This window comes from Osmerus mordax, chromosome 14, assembly GCF_038355195.1.
Source record: "Osmerus mordax isolate fOsmMor3 chromosome 14, fOsmMor3.pri, whole genome shotgun sequence".
In the NCBI taxonomy this organism is placed as follows: Eukaryota; Metazoa; Chordata; class Actinopteri; order Osmeriformes; family Osmeridae; genus Osmerus; species Osmerus mordax.
In genome coordinates, this window is record NC_090063.1 from 7,565,685 (window position 1) to 7,579,957 (window position 14,273).

Here is a 14,273-nt window from a genome sequence, read left to right on the forward strand (position 1 = left end):
CATCAAAATAACTATGATTTATTGGAAATTAGAGCATTTTAAAACGGCATCTTTCAACCAGCAAACAGCAAGTTATAACCAAAAATAATCCAAATGGGATGTAATCTTTTTTTTTATTATAAATTAATACTGCACAATTCATCATTACTGGGATGAGACTAAAATGCTATTGGTCCTTGTTGATTTTGTTGTAACATTTATGTCACAATAGGGCTGTTGCCATTCCACAATTTTAAGGAATGTTTTTACAGTTTTCACCATTTTCATTTTTTACGTTCTCTGCTCTACAGAGAAGTACGTTATTCAATAGCGCCCTTCTGAAGTCTGTAGCATTAACTGTCCAAACTCTTGCCGTCTCATAGTCCATTTCAACACAGCAAGTGTTGAAACCAAATTGTTTTGGTTTGTTTGTCTATTGTCTGGTTCCAGCCCAGCAGGTTTCTATTCATCTTCGGCCTTGTTTTTTCACAAGACTTCATTTAAAGGATGAGTTACTTGTACCTCCAATTTCACTCCACTCAGGACAGGTTTCCTCTTTTATCCAAAGCCACAAGTCACAATAGGATTGGTTATTTTGAATGCCAAAGTCCACCAAATCCAGTTAACTGCTTGGTCAAACCCCTTGAAAGGTCCAAAATGGCTGTCGTTCCTGGCTTTAGCTGCACCTCTCAAGCAGCATGTTGAGTGCATACTCCATGCGACTGTGCAGGTCTGCGCTGCAGCCGGACATGAGCAGGGTGCTGAGGCGCAGGGTGGTAGAGACACGCTCCTCGTTGATGTAAGTAAGCAAGTACTCCTCGTTCTGGTTGTACAGGATGATCTTTGTGTGGTCGTGGTAGAAGTTAACCTGCGATAGAGGAATGGTTGAGGTTATAGGACAAGTGATGAATGGTGACCCAGAATTTATTTTTGCATTTTTATCACTTGAATAGCGTCAGTTAGAAAAGAGTTCAACAGAGAAACAGTGTGAACATCACCAAGGAAGGGAATATGGAAGTCAGACAGGCAAGGAAAATAAGATGAAAGGAAATGGACATTCTCATTTGCATGCAGGGTTATAGTCAGATATAACGCTGACTATACCTGGAAAGTGCCATCATTGAAGAGCATCATGAGAGCACAATCAGACTTGAGCCACTGCAGAAGGTAGAGTCTGGGATTCCTGATGTCTGTCACATTGGGCAAGTCTCCACCCTACATAGAAAAGCGAAGAGGGGTCAATATTTACATTACATACAGCATTTATTTGAGTATACTCCTTTGGTTTATTGACATACAGGTATTTTATATTGACAAGGTGTGTACAGTATCTGTACTTCCTCTTTAGGGTGATTAAGTGTAGTATGTCATATCAAGTGACAATATTACTTTTTAGTTTCTGTAATAAGAAAGATATTAAGATGCTAAATTTATATAGTCACAATACAGTTAATGGAGTCAACTTTAAAATGGCCACAGTACTTACGTCCATAAGATTCTCCTCCATGTAGTGGGAAAAGTACTTAAGGATGGTCAACTGACCCATGAAGGGTTCTGGTGCCTTGCTTGTGGAGAAGACCAAACACTTGTGTGGCTCTGCATAGTAGTGCACAGTCCTACAGAGAACACGGAACAGGAGAGTCAGGGAATGGAAAACAGTTGGGAAGGGAAACAATTTGGTGGGGAAAAAACATGATGTTGAATCCAAGACTTGATCTACCAATTGCCTTTCTACTTATACCCATGTATAAACTCTCACATCTCCTAATACCTACATACTGTATTTGACATCTTGATATTTCCTATTCTGATACAGTAAAGCAAAAATTTTGGCCTTTTCTGAACAGAACCTCCCAAATCTTCTCACCTAATCGCGAGTGATCTGGACTTTTCCATACACACACATCATAAATTCAAAGAAATCCATACAGATAAGCTTAGAATCTGCAAACTCACCTTTTGTCAGACAGTAGACTCATGTGTGTGCCATTGTTGAAGAGAACTCCTACAATGTGATTAGACAACTGGTAGCCAAAGCCATACTTGTTGGAATAGTCCACCCATTTTGTAACCCACTGGAAACTGGTGCCCATACTGTTTTGGGGAATGTCCTCAGCTGGAAGGAGCAAAACAAGAAATTATTTTAAGATAATTATCTTAATCTGGAATGCTAAACTGTAGTTTCTTTGTCAGTAAATTCAGTGAAAGATCTTAAAACTATACTGTCTACATTCCATAAATTAATTTGATGAATTTTGTTTCCAGTTCTACCTACCTTCTGGCATGTTCTCCAGACAATCTCTCAGGACTCTGGCAACAGTGTCGGCTACACAGCCCATTGTACTGTCTTCCAGACCTAAAGTAAAAATCTAATTTAAATCCATCCTGCAGGTCCACATGGAGTTTTGTGGCACAGAACAAAAATTTGACATGGCACATCCATCCTCCACAGATTAATTTATATTTCACGATTGAAAAAGATTTACGCAAATCCACAATGTCATCCACAATGTCATATCATGCCAACTATACGTACATTCGCTGCGGGTGCTACAGCTGCCCAGTGTCCCCTTGACGATCATGCGAATGGTGCCCCTCAGCTGTTGCTTGTTGGTGTTGTGGCTGACCCCTACTTTAAGTGGTAGAGCATTGTGTACCACAGGGACACACAGAGCCTTGCTGTCCTGAAAGGATGAAAAGGAGGGGGGATTTGAGTTGGACTGTTATACAATTTTTATTAAAAGTATAATCTAATACATCTTGTAAATACATTAGATACATGTTTACTTCAAAATTATATGTCAGTACTGCTTTGAAATATTAAGTAATTTAATGTTTTGGTGGACTGGAAATAAGAGAAGAGAAGGGAAGCTGAGAGGAGTTTAGAACACTGTCTGGAGGGGATGATGCTGCAAGAATCTGGGTAACTCACCTCTAAGGCCTGTCTGCTGCAGGGGGGATGACTAATTGAGGTGTTTCTCAAGTCATTGTGTAACCTGTTGATGTCCTCTTCCTCTTTGGTCATTCTGTCTGTAAAGAACAAACGAGGGGATATTTAACTATTTTATACAGTAAGACATTACTGTATATACTGGAATTTTCAATTCCACATACTGAATTGACTGTCATTATTGAATTGAAAATTGACAAAATGTGTACTCTTAAATCAGTTTGAATAGGTCAAGTCATTTTCAACTGATATGGAGGATCTTTGTGCAATTTACCAAAATTGCATTCACTGGTAATCAACACACCAAGGTGATGAGTACTGCAAAGTGCTTACTCAGAGTTTCAAAGTACTTGGCCTTGTCCTTTTTGCCCCCTCCAAACAGGGCAGCAGCAGCCTTCTTGAAGAAGCTTTTGGTCGGGCTGTTGTGGTGGAGGTCTGGAACGGTGTGGCAGCAGCTAGATGACAGCCTGTCTGGGGTGAAGCCCTGGAGAGAGAGAGAATGAAAGAGACAAAGAGAGAGATAATTAGAACAAGAGGATGGTGCAGCAAGGAATTAATGGGTTGTAACATAGCCGTTGCCTACTACCCCCCCCCTCCCCCCTCCCCCCACCAACCCATACACACACCTGTGTGAAGTCATGTTGGAGAATGTCCTCTAGGTGGGGTCTGTCTGCTGGGGTCTTGGATAGCATGCTGCTGATCAGCTGCTTGGCCTGGATCGACAGGGAGGAGGGAATGGAGAACCTAGCCTCTCGAATGCACCTGTACGTCTCCTTTAGGTTGGTCGTCTCAAATGGGGGTTTGCCCAGGAGCATGGTGTACCTGAAGAGACCAGAGAACTGTCAATAACCACTGATCCTATGCGTCAATGCACTCTTTATTGTCCAAAAGCTATTTACTACTAGTATCATTAATGTATCAATATTACAACACACTATAATATTTTACTATAACAAGCAGCATATTCAAATCATTGCACAAATTATTTGTAAACTTACATAACACAACCTAGGGCCCACACATCCGACTCACAGCCGTGCCCCTGCTTGTTCAGCACTTCTGGGGACAGGTAGTTGGGTGTGCCACATATCGTTCTTCTGCGGTTCTCGACCCGCTCTAGCTTGGCTGCCAGCCCAAAGTCTCCCACCTTTAACTCCATTGACTCGTTGATGAAGAAATTGCCTGTCATAGAAGACATAGCGGGACTGGTTTAGTAAAATTGGTTGTTGGTGAGGAGAATTACTGTGAAGAAAGAAGGTAAACCAAAGAGAGTCTATATAATATTAGATAACTAGATAATTAGACACGGGTCTACCTGGTAATTCGTTTTTAATTTTAACTGGGTTTGCATGCACATCTGTGGCATCATCAGAGAGGCATGCCAGATGTCATTAAAAGATGGGGAATGACCTTTGTGCTAAATAAGTCTGGGGAGGGTTTTTTGCTTAATTGATTCAATTCCAAACATGCGTTTAAGGTCTCAAATTTCTTGAACCTTTGTCAAAGTATAGATGCTCACTGCAATGAGATAACAATGAAGCAGACAGCCGTTATAAACACCCACAACCCAAGGAGAGTGATGCCAATGACATTTGGGTAGTAAGAAAATCTCAGGTGACAGGTGACTGGTCAACTAACTTACCCAGCTTAAGGTCTCTATGGAGGATCTCCTGCCCATGGAGGTACTTGAGACCAGAGACGATCTGTCGGAGGTAGTACCTCACCTCTGGCTCTGTCAGAACTTTCCTAGCCTTCAGGATGTGGGCAAGTGACTGCAAGGTAAACAAAGTGGTTACATAGGTTTCACTGACAGGATGTCACCAACAACCACAGGACAGTAATTCAGATGGTTTTATGTACAGAAATATATCTCTAGCTTCCTTTTAGTTGTTGGGCAGTTAGATAGCAAGGGAGGGTTCATCTTACCCGCCTACTGCAGTACTCTAACAGAATGTAGATGTTGTCTTTGTCTTCAAAGTGGTGGTAGAAATGGACGATGTGTCTGTGGTGGAGAACACTGTGTAGCTCAATCTCTCTGTCGATCTGTAAATCAAATTATGGTAATGCATTTGTAAAGTATAGCCAATCAACAAAAGCGTTACCACCAGGAAAAACCAAGATGCCATTGCGCATACCTTTTCCCTTTGATGCGGCTTGGAGACGCGAGTGTGTGGAATGATCTTCGCAGCGTATACTTTGCCTGTTGTCAAGTCTGTGAATTCGTAGCATTTGGCAAATCCACCCTGGGGACAAAGCAGATTCATGATTGATTATGTGGTTTACTGAAACAGACACGCATATTAAATCATGTAGCGTGTTTCACTCTTAACACTTGCGGGGACGCACACAGAGATGCATCAACAGTCTATCCTACCGAAATGGTTGGAATAATTTTGACTTTGAATAATAATACTACTCCTACAATAATGATAATTAAAATCGAAAAACAGATTTCTAAAAACATGGGGAAAATAGAACTACATGGCTGGTTTCTATATTTAAAGCAGTATCCATAGCCTATGCAAATCCTTACCTTGCCAAGAACTTTTCCACGACAATAACATTTCCCTGTAGTAGAGTCTGTAACAATCCGGGACATCTCTTGTGTCCCTTGAATGTGTTCCTCTGATTTCTTCCGTTTGATCTCCGATGGCTTGTTTAACGAGTGGTCACACATTTTAGGGCTGCTTATGGGTTGGTGAGCGATGGTTCTGAGTATATCCATTCTTGTTCCCTCTGTGCTGTATGCACTTGTGACTTTGTGGAGACGCGACGACCTTAATAAAGAGGTGTCCGCCCCTATTCGACGTCGCACACGACGGTTCTCCGCAAGAGGGGTAAAATATCAATTTAGATTATAGTCCTATTTTACCAACACGCAAATTACACCACTACTTTTTAAAACTACAATATTGATAAACAAATCGGACCTAAGCATTGTATTCGATATTGGGGATATTGGCTGTGTGGAACACCAAAATAATATTTAACTGTAAGTTCATTCATGTTCAGTAGCGTAGAAATGTAGGCAAACATGTAATATAGACTTATTTCCAGTTGGCCTTTAGGGAACCATAAGTGCCAATTGACCATGGTTTAGTGATGTCAATAGGTCAACTGGCCATGATGAAGTCGCGTCAGTACTGTAGGTCAATGTACGCCACATCCTATTAAAAATACATAAAATACAACCCAAACATTATCCTAGAACAGTCTGTGATTCGAAATGATAGTATTTTCTACTGAACAGTCAACAGTGTCACCTGCTGGCTATGAACAGTTACAGAATGCCTGTATGACAATTTACTCTGACCTTAATTTTGAAAACCATATAAAAAATATAACTAGAACATATTTTTATCACCTAAGAAATATTGCTAAGGTGACACCTTTTCTCTCAGGGTGACACTGAAAGACTGATGCATGCTTTTATCACAAATTGGCTGGACTACTGTAACACACTCTTGTCTGCTCTTTAGAAGAAAGCTATTTGTCAACTACAGATGATGCAGAATGCTGCAGCACAAGTCCTCACCAAAACTAGACACTCTGCAGCACATCACACCAGTCTTAAAATCACTGTACTGTTTGCCTGTTAATTATAGAATAGATTTTAAGATTATTTTACTAATTCATCAATTACCTCCTAGTCATGCACCTGAATTTATTAAGATAACACAGAGTAGAACCCTGAGGTCTTCTGGCTCAGAACTCTGAACAGTTCCAAAAGCCAGGACCAAGAGACATGGAGGCAGCTTTTAGTTTTTATGCTCCCAGCCTTTGGAATACTCCAGAGAACCTAAGAATGGCTGAAACGGACAATTAAGTGAGTTTAATAATATCTTAAGACATACCTCTTTAATATTGCCTATTTCATACTCTTTGATATGTATTACTGGCTTTAAAAGTCGGTGGCATAGATAGTCAAACGTGTTTGTATCCTCCTTCTGTGAAGAGCATTGTGTTGCCTCCTGGCATGAAACGCGCTGTATAAAAGGGTTTGATTGATTAAATGCACACCCCTTACAAAATGTTGAAACTGAGACCACATAATGGGAATCATACAACACAACTTTATTAACTACAAATGCTTTATCTGTGACATCAGATCCTTTTTGGCACAATTCTCTTTAACAATACATGTGTGCACAAAGTTTACATTTTCATTCTTCAAGCGTTGATGGAGTTTTAAACACTAATAGTTTTCACAGTGCTTTAAAACACTGTATAGATGGAATGATGCACACTTGTAGAATATCACTTCACATTGGCCATAATGTGAGGTGTCTCATCACTGCAGAAAATACACACTTATTAAATATGCCTGCTGACTCAGTGATGTACAGCGATTGCTAGTGTACCAAACTCACACGGTACTTCTCTTTCATAACACGTATGGAACACATTATTGGATATGTGAGAAGTGAGAAAATCATAATACGAAGCAAAAGCATCTCAGTCAAATCTGGCATTGATAAATATTGAATACTTAAAACAATGAAAAAATCAATGATAACATTAGAATTAACTGTAGAATTTAAATATATGTTACTAATGATACACAGTACCAGGATTGGTTGGATTACAGGAAGGTTATTATACTAGCTGGTAAAATGAATGACTTGGTCAATGCATTCAATCAAAGGTACATTTCAAAATTTAAATACAAAACTGGTCTGCACAAGGACTTATGCACAGCACTGATATAGCACTTAAAACATGGAATGATTAAAGTGATTCACTGCATCAAGATATAGTTACATAACTGTTTCAATTTTTTTTTTGTGAAATCCAAAAAAGCTCATTATAACACATAAGATTATAATCAATCTGAAAGCATTCAATACTGTATGTGGAAAATGTGTCATGATGGCAGGGACACAGCACCTGTTTGAACACTACATTTTAACTTTCAATGTTTAAGGAAATCGTAATTGTCATAACCATTAAATCCTTATTTCTTCATTCAGATAGGCCTACCATGGTTTATTACTGGCCCATCTTAATAGTATAATGCATAAGACTGATATAAGCATGTCTCCTTTCCACAATTATCTGGTGGACAATGATGCCCCATAAAACAATAATTTGCATAAAAACCTTTGGACTTTAACACTTGTACTGTCTTACACTGTGAATATTTATATTTACGTGTCCTGCACGTGATTTTTACCACTAAAGATCAAGTTGAGCTGAGTCGAGAGAATGTGCTATTGTGTTTATGCTTCAAACAAAGCATCAAAAATGTATTTTTTATATTGTTCTTTTGAGCTACATGTATGTGTCCATCTTCATGCTCTTACTAGGTATTTTGAGTATTTATTGTGTGAATCGTCATTCATGAAATGAACAGGAAATATTTAAGGTAATCCTAATCAAAATCCAGGAAATTTAAAGCAGAAAAATTGAATACAAACAGAGATCCCCTGCATTCATGAAAGCTTCTGTAGTAATGTCTGTGTAAACTATTGTTAGGTTATTTACAGGGATTTCCCTTCAGATGCTTGCACTCACTTTCAGAAGAGTGGGCTGGGCTAGATGTTGCTAGGCCGACCCATCCAGATTAACTGGAGTAGTTCAGTGAGAAGAGTGATGTCTCATGCAGTTGGTCCAGCGGACTAGAGCACGTAGAGTTTAGATGTCCTTTGACCACTCATAAGAGTTAATATCAGAGGATGAGAGTTAGGAGGTGTTGACGTTATTTTTCTTACCTGTGAAACACAGAAAGAAACAGACATCATTATGGTTGGGGTCAGCCTGTGCTAAAAATGTTTTGCAACATACACAATGTAGTCTATACGTAGCTTCTTTGAATGTCAATATATTAATGTATAGACATTAACACTATGGGATGAATGCCTGCCATCCCATACCAATCGATCATGTTAATTTAGTGCAATTAAATCTAAATTGAAATCACAAACTTGAGACTGAAGGATACACCTACCAACAAATGAATGTATTCATATGTTGGTATGCGTATTATAAAACATCAAATCTATGGACTTTTCAAATACTTTCCAGGCCCAATTCCCTTAAATCCATGGACCCAAGGCATTGTTTGAGACACAGATATCGTTGATTCCTGTTACAACACTAATATTTTTTTAATGAGAACTAGCAGGCTTTAAAGAAGCTCACAGACAACAGTTAAAAATAAAACCATCAATCGAATATCAATTGAATTGTGACGTTTTACAGTGATGGCAGACTGCGATCTCTTGCCTTCTTTAACACAGCAGAGCAGTTTGATTTCTATTCTTGCACAAAATATGTAAATCCAAGCTATTTCAATGACTCATGTCTATTTTCAAAAACTTTCAAGCCCTTGATTTTTTTCTCTCTCAAATTCACAAACTTTCAAGGTTATCAAGGCCCTGTAGGAACCCTGGTATGTGCATGTTGTGTGTGTGTGTGTGTGTGTGTGTGTGTATGTCAGATTATTAGACGTCTTACAAGTCCAGAGCAAGGTGAGGTTGTGTAGGCAGCCCCCTGAGGAGAAGAAGGCCCACACAGCCATCAGCACCATGATGACAAAGACAGGGGGGAGGCTGCCCACATAGAAGGGGTTTAACAGAGACTGGATGGAGAGAAAGACCATATATTAGTCAATCAAATAGGATAAGTCTGCCACATATTTCTGCCTAAATCCCACCTGTCTGCCTAATCCACACCACATAGCCAAAGAATCTTACAAATATGCCACATGACAGTAGTGTGTTCTGGCATCAACATGTATCCAAAAAAGTCAGACTAATTATAAAAGCATTTCAAAACATGTGTATCCTTTGTATACACGCATGTGCAGGCTTTTGTGTGTGCCTTACCAGACCAGACACCACCAGGTGGAGGCAGAGTACCACAGCAATGACCCACCACCTTTTCTTCTCACAGCCCTCAAAGAAAACCACGCCCCAGAAGGTGTGGAGAAGAGTCAGTGCCAGGGTCATCAGAGCTACAGGGAGGTAGAGGTCACAGGTCAGTGCTGTTTTATTATCATTCATAATTTAATGATTTCAAACCCACATCAAGGCTGCACATAATTTTTAAGATATCATTTAATTGAATGGATTTCAAAATTCCACAAAGGGTACATTACAGGCTGATGGCTGGCAAATGAGAAAGCCATAGAGCAACATTTTAATATTTAAAGATTTTGGATATAGAAAAGATGGATCAATGACAATTACACAGTAATTAATCTGGACCCAAATCCATAACAAGGGAAAACTCTAAATACCAATCAAAGGCCAAATATCTTATCCAAAAGATGAACAATGCAATGGTTATTGGTGATCTTCACATGTACCTGAGGTGATGAAGTAGTACTGGGAGTCTCCAAAAATACCCACAGTCCCTGGGCCCAAGGAGTCAGAGAGGGTGTTGATCATAGAGAAGGCGCCACTCATAATGCCAAAGCCCAGCCCAGCCACTGTAGAAACCACATCAACACAGTCAGCAAGGTTCCTACACACTGGCAGAGCAAGGGAGCTGTCAGGGAAAAACTCTGTACTCTGTACTGCAGTGTTTCACCTACCATTATATTAGCCCCCCCCCCCCTGGTTAATATAGCGCCAGATCACAAAATAAGTCATTTAAGGTTACCTTTCCTATAAAACAGGTCTATAGTTTGCTCTTTTATTAAACAAACTAAATGGCCCTATCTTATTTACACGACGGCATGTAATTTCTGTCTACATGGTCGCCCCCCCACACACACACACAAATCTGTAAACCTAGGGGAAACACTACTGTGTGGCACACAAGTCCATGTATAGATTAGTCATAATGTAAACACCACTGAAAGTAAATGGTCATAGAAATATGTATCTATTACAGAGGTCTGTCAATCAAACAATAGGTATCCTAGGGAATTAAAGATGCTGATATACCATAGGCCATTTGTTGTACTGAAATGGGTGGGCTGTCCTCTTCACTAATGGCTGCTAGTCCTTCAGTGGCTTTCCTGATGATTCAATGGAAAATATTTGAAATATTTAACATTTGGAAATTGACGTCATAGGCAAACCATCTTTTGCATTATCTGTATATTTACACACAATGTAGCTGACAGAACTTCATTTATCTGTAGATTTAGACAGTCAACACAACTTGACAACTATATTTCACGGGAATGGTTTAATTCCACTAAAAGTGGCAAATGACTGACTGCAGTCTGTATATATTGTTTCTCAAATCAGTTTGTGATTTGTAATATACCTTCTGGCAAACCAATATAGATGCATAATAAATGATAAAATAATGTTAAAATGGCCACCATAACCAGATGTCTTGCTTTTTTCATTTCCTTATCCTATCTGGAGAGAAAAAAAAATAGAGAAAGATAGAAGCAAGACCTGAGGAGCCTGTAGTAACCGAAGCGGAACACCTCCTGCAATATCACAGAGAACATTACACCGAAAATAAGCAGGCCTTTCTGGAGAGTCTGGTCCTGGCCACTGGTGGCCTTCATAGCTATGAACCACACCAAAGAGGAAAGCAGGAGGGACAGTAGCCAGAAGAACGCCCTGGAAGACAAAGTAGTCAGATTTAGACATTATTCTGGAGTTAGGAGTTATTGCTGATGTGGAAGCCACTCCACTTTTTGATTATTAATAATCAGTTATTATTTTATTTAATGTACTTGTTTTCGGCGCACCTCAGTCATGGCACATTCATTTTAAATGAGGCCGGTAATTGGGGTAAGGACATGTAGCTGGCTACGAGGACATCTCCTAAGACCTAGCACTAGGTATGTTTATCCTAGGAAATATGATATCCGAAGAGATATGTCCTCATCTGTTTTTTTTTACCAGAGCAATAGAAATCCAGCGCAGGTAGAGTAACACGAATTTAAGTGTTTTTGTATGTTGGATCACTGTAGACTATTACATACCAAAAAAGCTTAATCCGTTTGGACTATGAACTCTTTCCCTATGTACAGCTAGTTTTTATGCAGCATTAGTGGCGTTGATTAAAGTGGACATTTGATTTAAGACAACAAAACGCCATTACAGCAACTGCCATGAATGTGCTAAAGTAGACTCCCCCCAAAAATCAAATAACGTGGTTTAGCAAGGTTTTATTGTAAACTACAATGGTGGTGGTGGGAGGGCATTATCAGCTACCGGTACTGGTGCATGGATCACATAGCTAGCTCCAACTACCTGTTGACTACTCAATGAAAAATCATCATTACACATAATAGTTATATGTGGGTATATCTTACCCAGCGATTAGAATTATGACTCGTAATGGGTCCTTAGCGATTGTGAAGATGAACAGGGCGAAAGCTGGACCAAAGGCAATAAAGGAACACCCGAAAAACACTGCAGCTGTCATTTCAATCCAGTTAGGCTGTGGCTAGCATCAGAGAAAGTTTGTGAAACCTTAATAGCTATTGGCTGACCTAACTGACGTAAAAAGGTACATAGGTGGTACATATACAATAATCTGCGTCGTCAAAATATTAGAAGCCTTCAATTTATTGTTTCAGAAGTCCCAATATCACTGGTTTAGCTGTTTTGGTGTAGCTACCGTAGGCTAGCTAAGCACTAATGGATACTTCTTACACATCTTAAGCAAACTGCATACCGAGCTAGCTTGTAAAATTAAGTCTGCGTTTCCCGAAATTATTTAGAATGTATCAATTACTTTGTATAAAACTTGCGGCTTTTGTTAATGAAGTCCGATTTAATAGAAGCTAGCTACTAAACTATGATAATGGTTGCAACTTTGAAAGCGAAAGCACTTCCGGGTTCGTCTTCAGGTTAGCACTTGTAAATGAGTGTGGGCGGGGGCCCTTTGGCGTTGGCATTATTCCCATTATCAAGACAATCGTCTCTCCGACGAGCGCGGAGAGCTAGCTGGACGATAATAGGACCCTTTAATAAAACGATTTTTAAAGACTTATTAATCAAAAGTGCACACAGAAGTATCAAGAGACAGGCCCATGCTTTTCACGAGTGTCAAGAGCGGGTATAGTCGAAAACTGTATGACAGTAAACTGATACTTTGAAACTAATCAAATGAACAATAAGGAGGTTTTAATGCATCTTTAGACCACTGTATATTTTACTATCCAAGCCACTGACATAATTATCTTTAATTGGCTCTGCATACTGGGATTTTTTATTTATTAGACTGCTAAATGAAATGTTTGAAATTGTAATATTTTAGCAATTATGGGTTAGTTCTTCTACATGATGGGCTACACTTCATTGTGTTTTCATTGCCAATGATATGGCAAAGTATTAACATATTGGCACAAAAGTGTTACACAGTGTGTAGCAGTCAGTTCCTTTGCAAAAAAACTTGAGAAGCTTAAAAACAACTCTGAAAATTGAAATCCATCTTGCTTTTAAACATGTATTTGCCATAAACAAAGAGCCTACACAGTTGATTGGAAAGTTTATATAATTACAAAAAAGAAAGAAAAAAATAATTTCTAACCTCCAGAATTTGAAACTCTTTCCTCGAATTAGAATGCTCTTAGCAATTATCGCTGACCACAGAAAGTGATTGTATTAAAAAAGAACTACGTAGTAAGATGAAAAAGAAACAAAAATAATAGTTTTTATTCTATTGGGGGTTACTGAGAAAAAGACATAGTTAAATATGGACATTGCCAAATTCTATGTTAAGGGCAGATAGTACACTGTGGAATTTGTCAATTCTACAAGCCTTTTCATTGACCAAATCAAAAGAATGACATTTCAAGCAAATGGGCATAACAAAACCGGATTGCTGAACTTGTTGTTTATGAGGATATCAACAGATCCCTTGGGAAGTCATTTTGAAACACTAACATGGACATTCATTCAAAAGTATTAATCCCAGATAAAAGACTGAAATAGCTCAAACAAGTAAATTGTCATTTTCCCTGTACAGATCAAATCTATACTAATGTAATATTTACTGTGAGCAATTTATTAGGTGGCACATCATAATATAATGTATAATAATACCAGTCGTTTTAGAAATAATGTCTTCATTTAACACACACTTTTATCCACAGGGATGTATAGCACAGAGGGGATTTGAATCTGCGACTTCTTGATCTGCAGTCAAATGCTCAAACCACTGGGTTATACTGTCTGTTGTACATTTAATATTACAATACAATGGGTACGAATAACAACAGACAAGATTGCTGAAGAATGAAGCTAATTTAATCCTATTTCTTTACATTGACATCTGAAGTTGACCCAAACTTAAGACATGCAACATACAAATGTATAAATGTACAAATGTTCTGTCGCACAATGTCTTTTGTTTGCATTTACACCTGTAAAATCTATTCTACTGTAGTTGGTGAAGTTTGGAATTTGTGACTTGCATGTGT

The 14,273-nt window shown here is 38.8% G+C and overlaps 2 protein-coding genes across 3 annotated transcripts; both read right to left on the reverse strand.

The window, feature by feature from the left end:
- Positions 1 to 5,659, reverse strand: LOC136956452 (serine/threonine-protein kinase PLK2-like). Its single transcript, XM_067250345.1, has 14 exons — positions 5,463 to 5,659; positions 5,065 to 5,172; positions 4,856 to 4,972; positions 4,572 to 4,701; positions 3,928 to 4,111; positions 3,556 to 3,751; positions 3,263 to 3,413; positions 2,912 to 3,009; positions 2,516 to 2,663; positions 2,255 to 2,335; positions 1,936 to 2,095; positions 1,466 to 1,595; positions 1,084 to 1,194; positions 1 to 847 (listed from the first exon to the last, which is right to left on the reverse strand). The coding sequence occupies exons 1-14, from the start codon at positions 5,652 to 5,654 to the stop codon at positions 656 to 658; spliced, it is 1,998 nt and encodes a 665-aa protein (XP_067106446.1). The 5' UTR covers positions 5,655 to 5,659; the 3' UTR covers positions 1 to 655.
- A 1,326-nt stretch (positions 5,660 to 6,985) lies between these two features.
- On the reverse strand, positions 6,986 to 12,659 carry zgc:114200 (Gamma-secretase subunit Aph-1b-like). Of its 2 annotated transcripts, XM_067250380.1 has the most exons (7): positions 12,159 to 12,659; positions 11,287 to 11,457; positions 10,822 to 10,895; positions 10,239 to 10,361; positions 9,757 to 9,884; positions 9,386 to 9,509; positions 6,986 to 8,640 (listed from the first exon to the last, which is right to left on the reverse strand). In XM_067250380.1, exons 1-7 carry the CDS (start codon positions 12,269 to 12,271, stop codon positions 8,612 to 8,614), a joined length of 762 nt encoding a protein of 253 aa, XP_067106481.1. In that variant the 5' UTR covers positions 12,272 to 12,659; the 3' UTR covers positions 6,986 to 8,611. The 2 variants fall into 2 exon arrangements, with proteins under 2 accessions (XP_067106481.1, XP_067106482.1); XM_067250381.1 differs by lacking the exon at positions 11,287 to 11,457.
- Between the last annotated feature and the right edge of the window lie 1,614 nt (positions 12,660 to 14,273).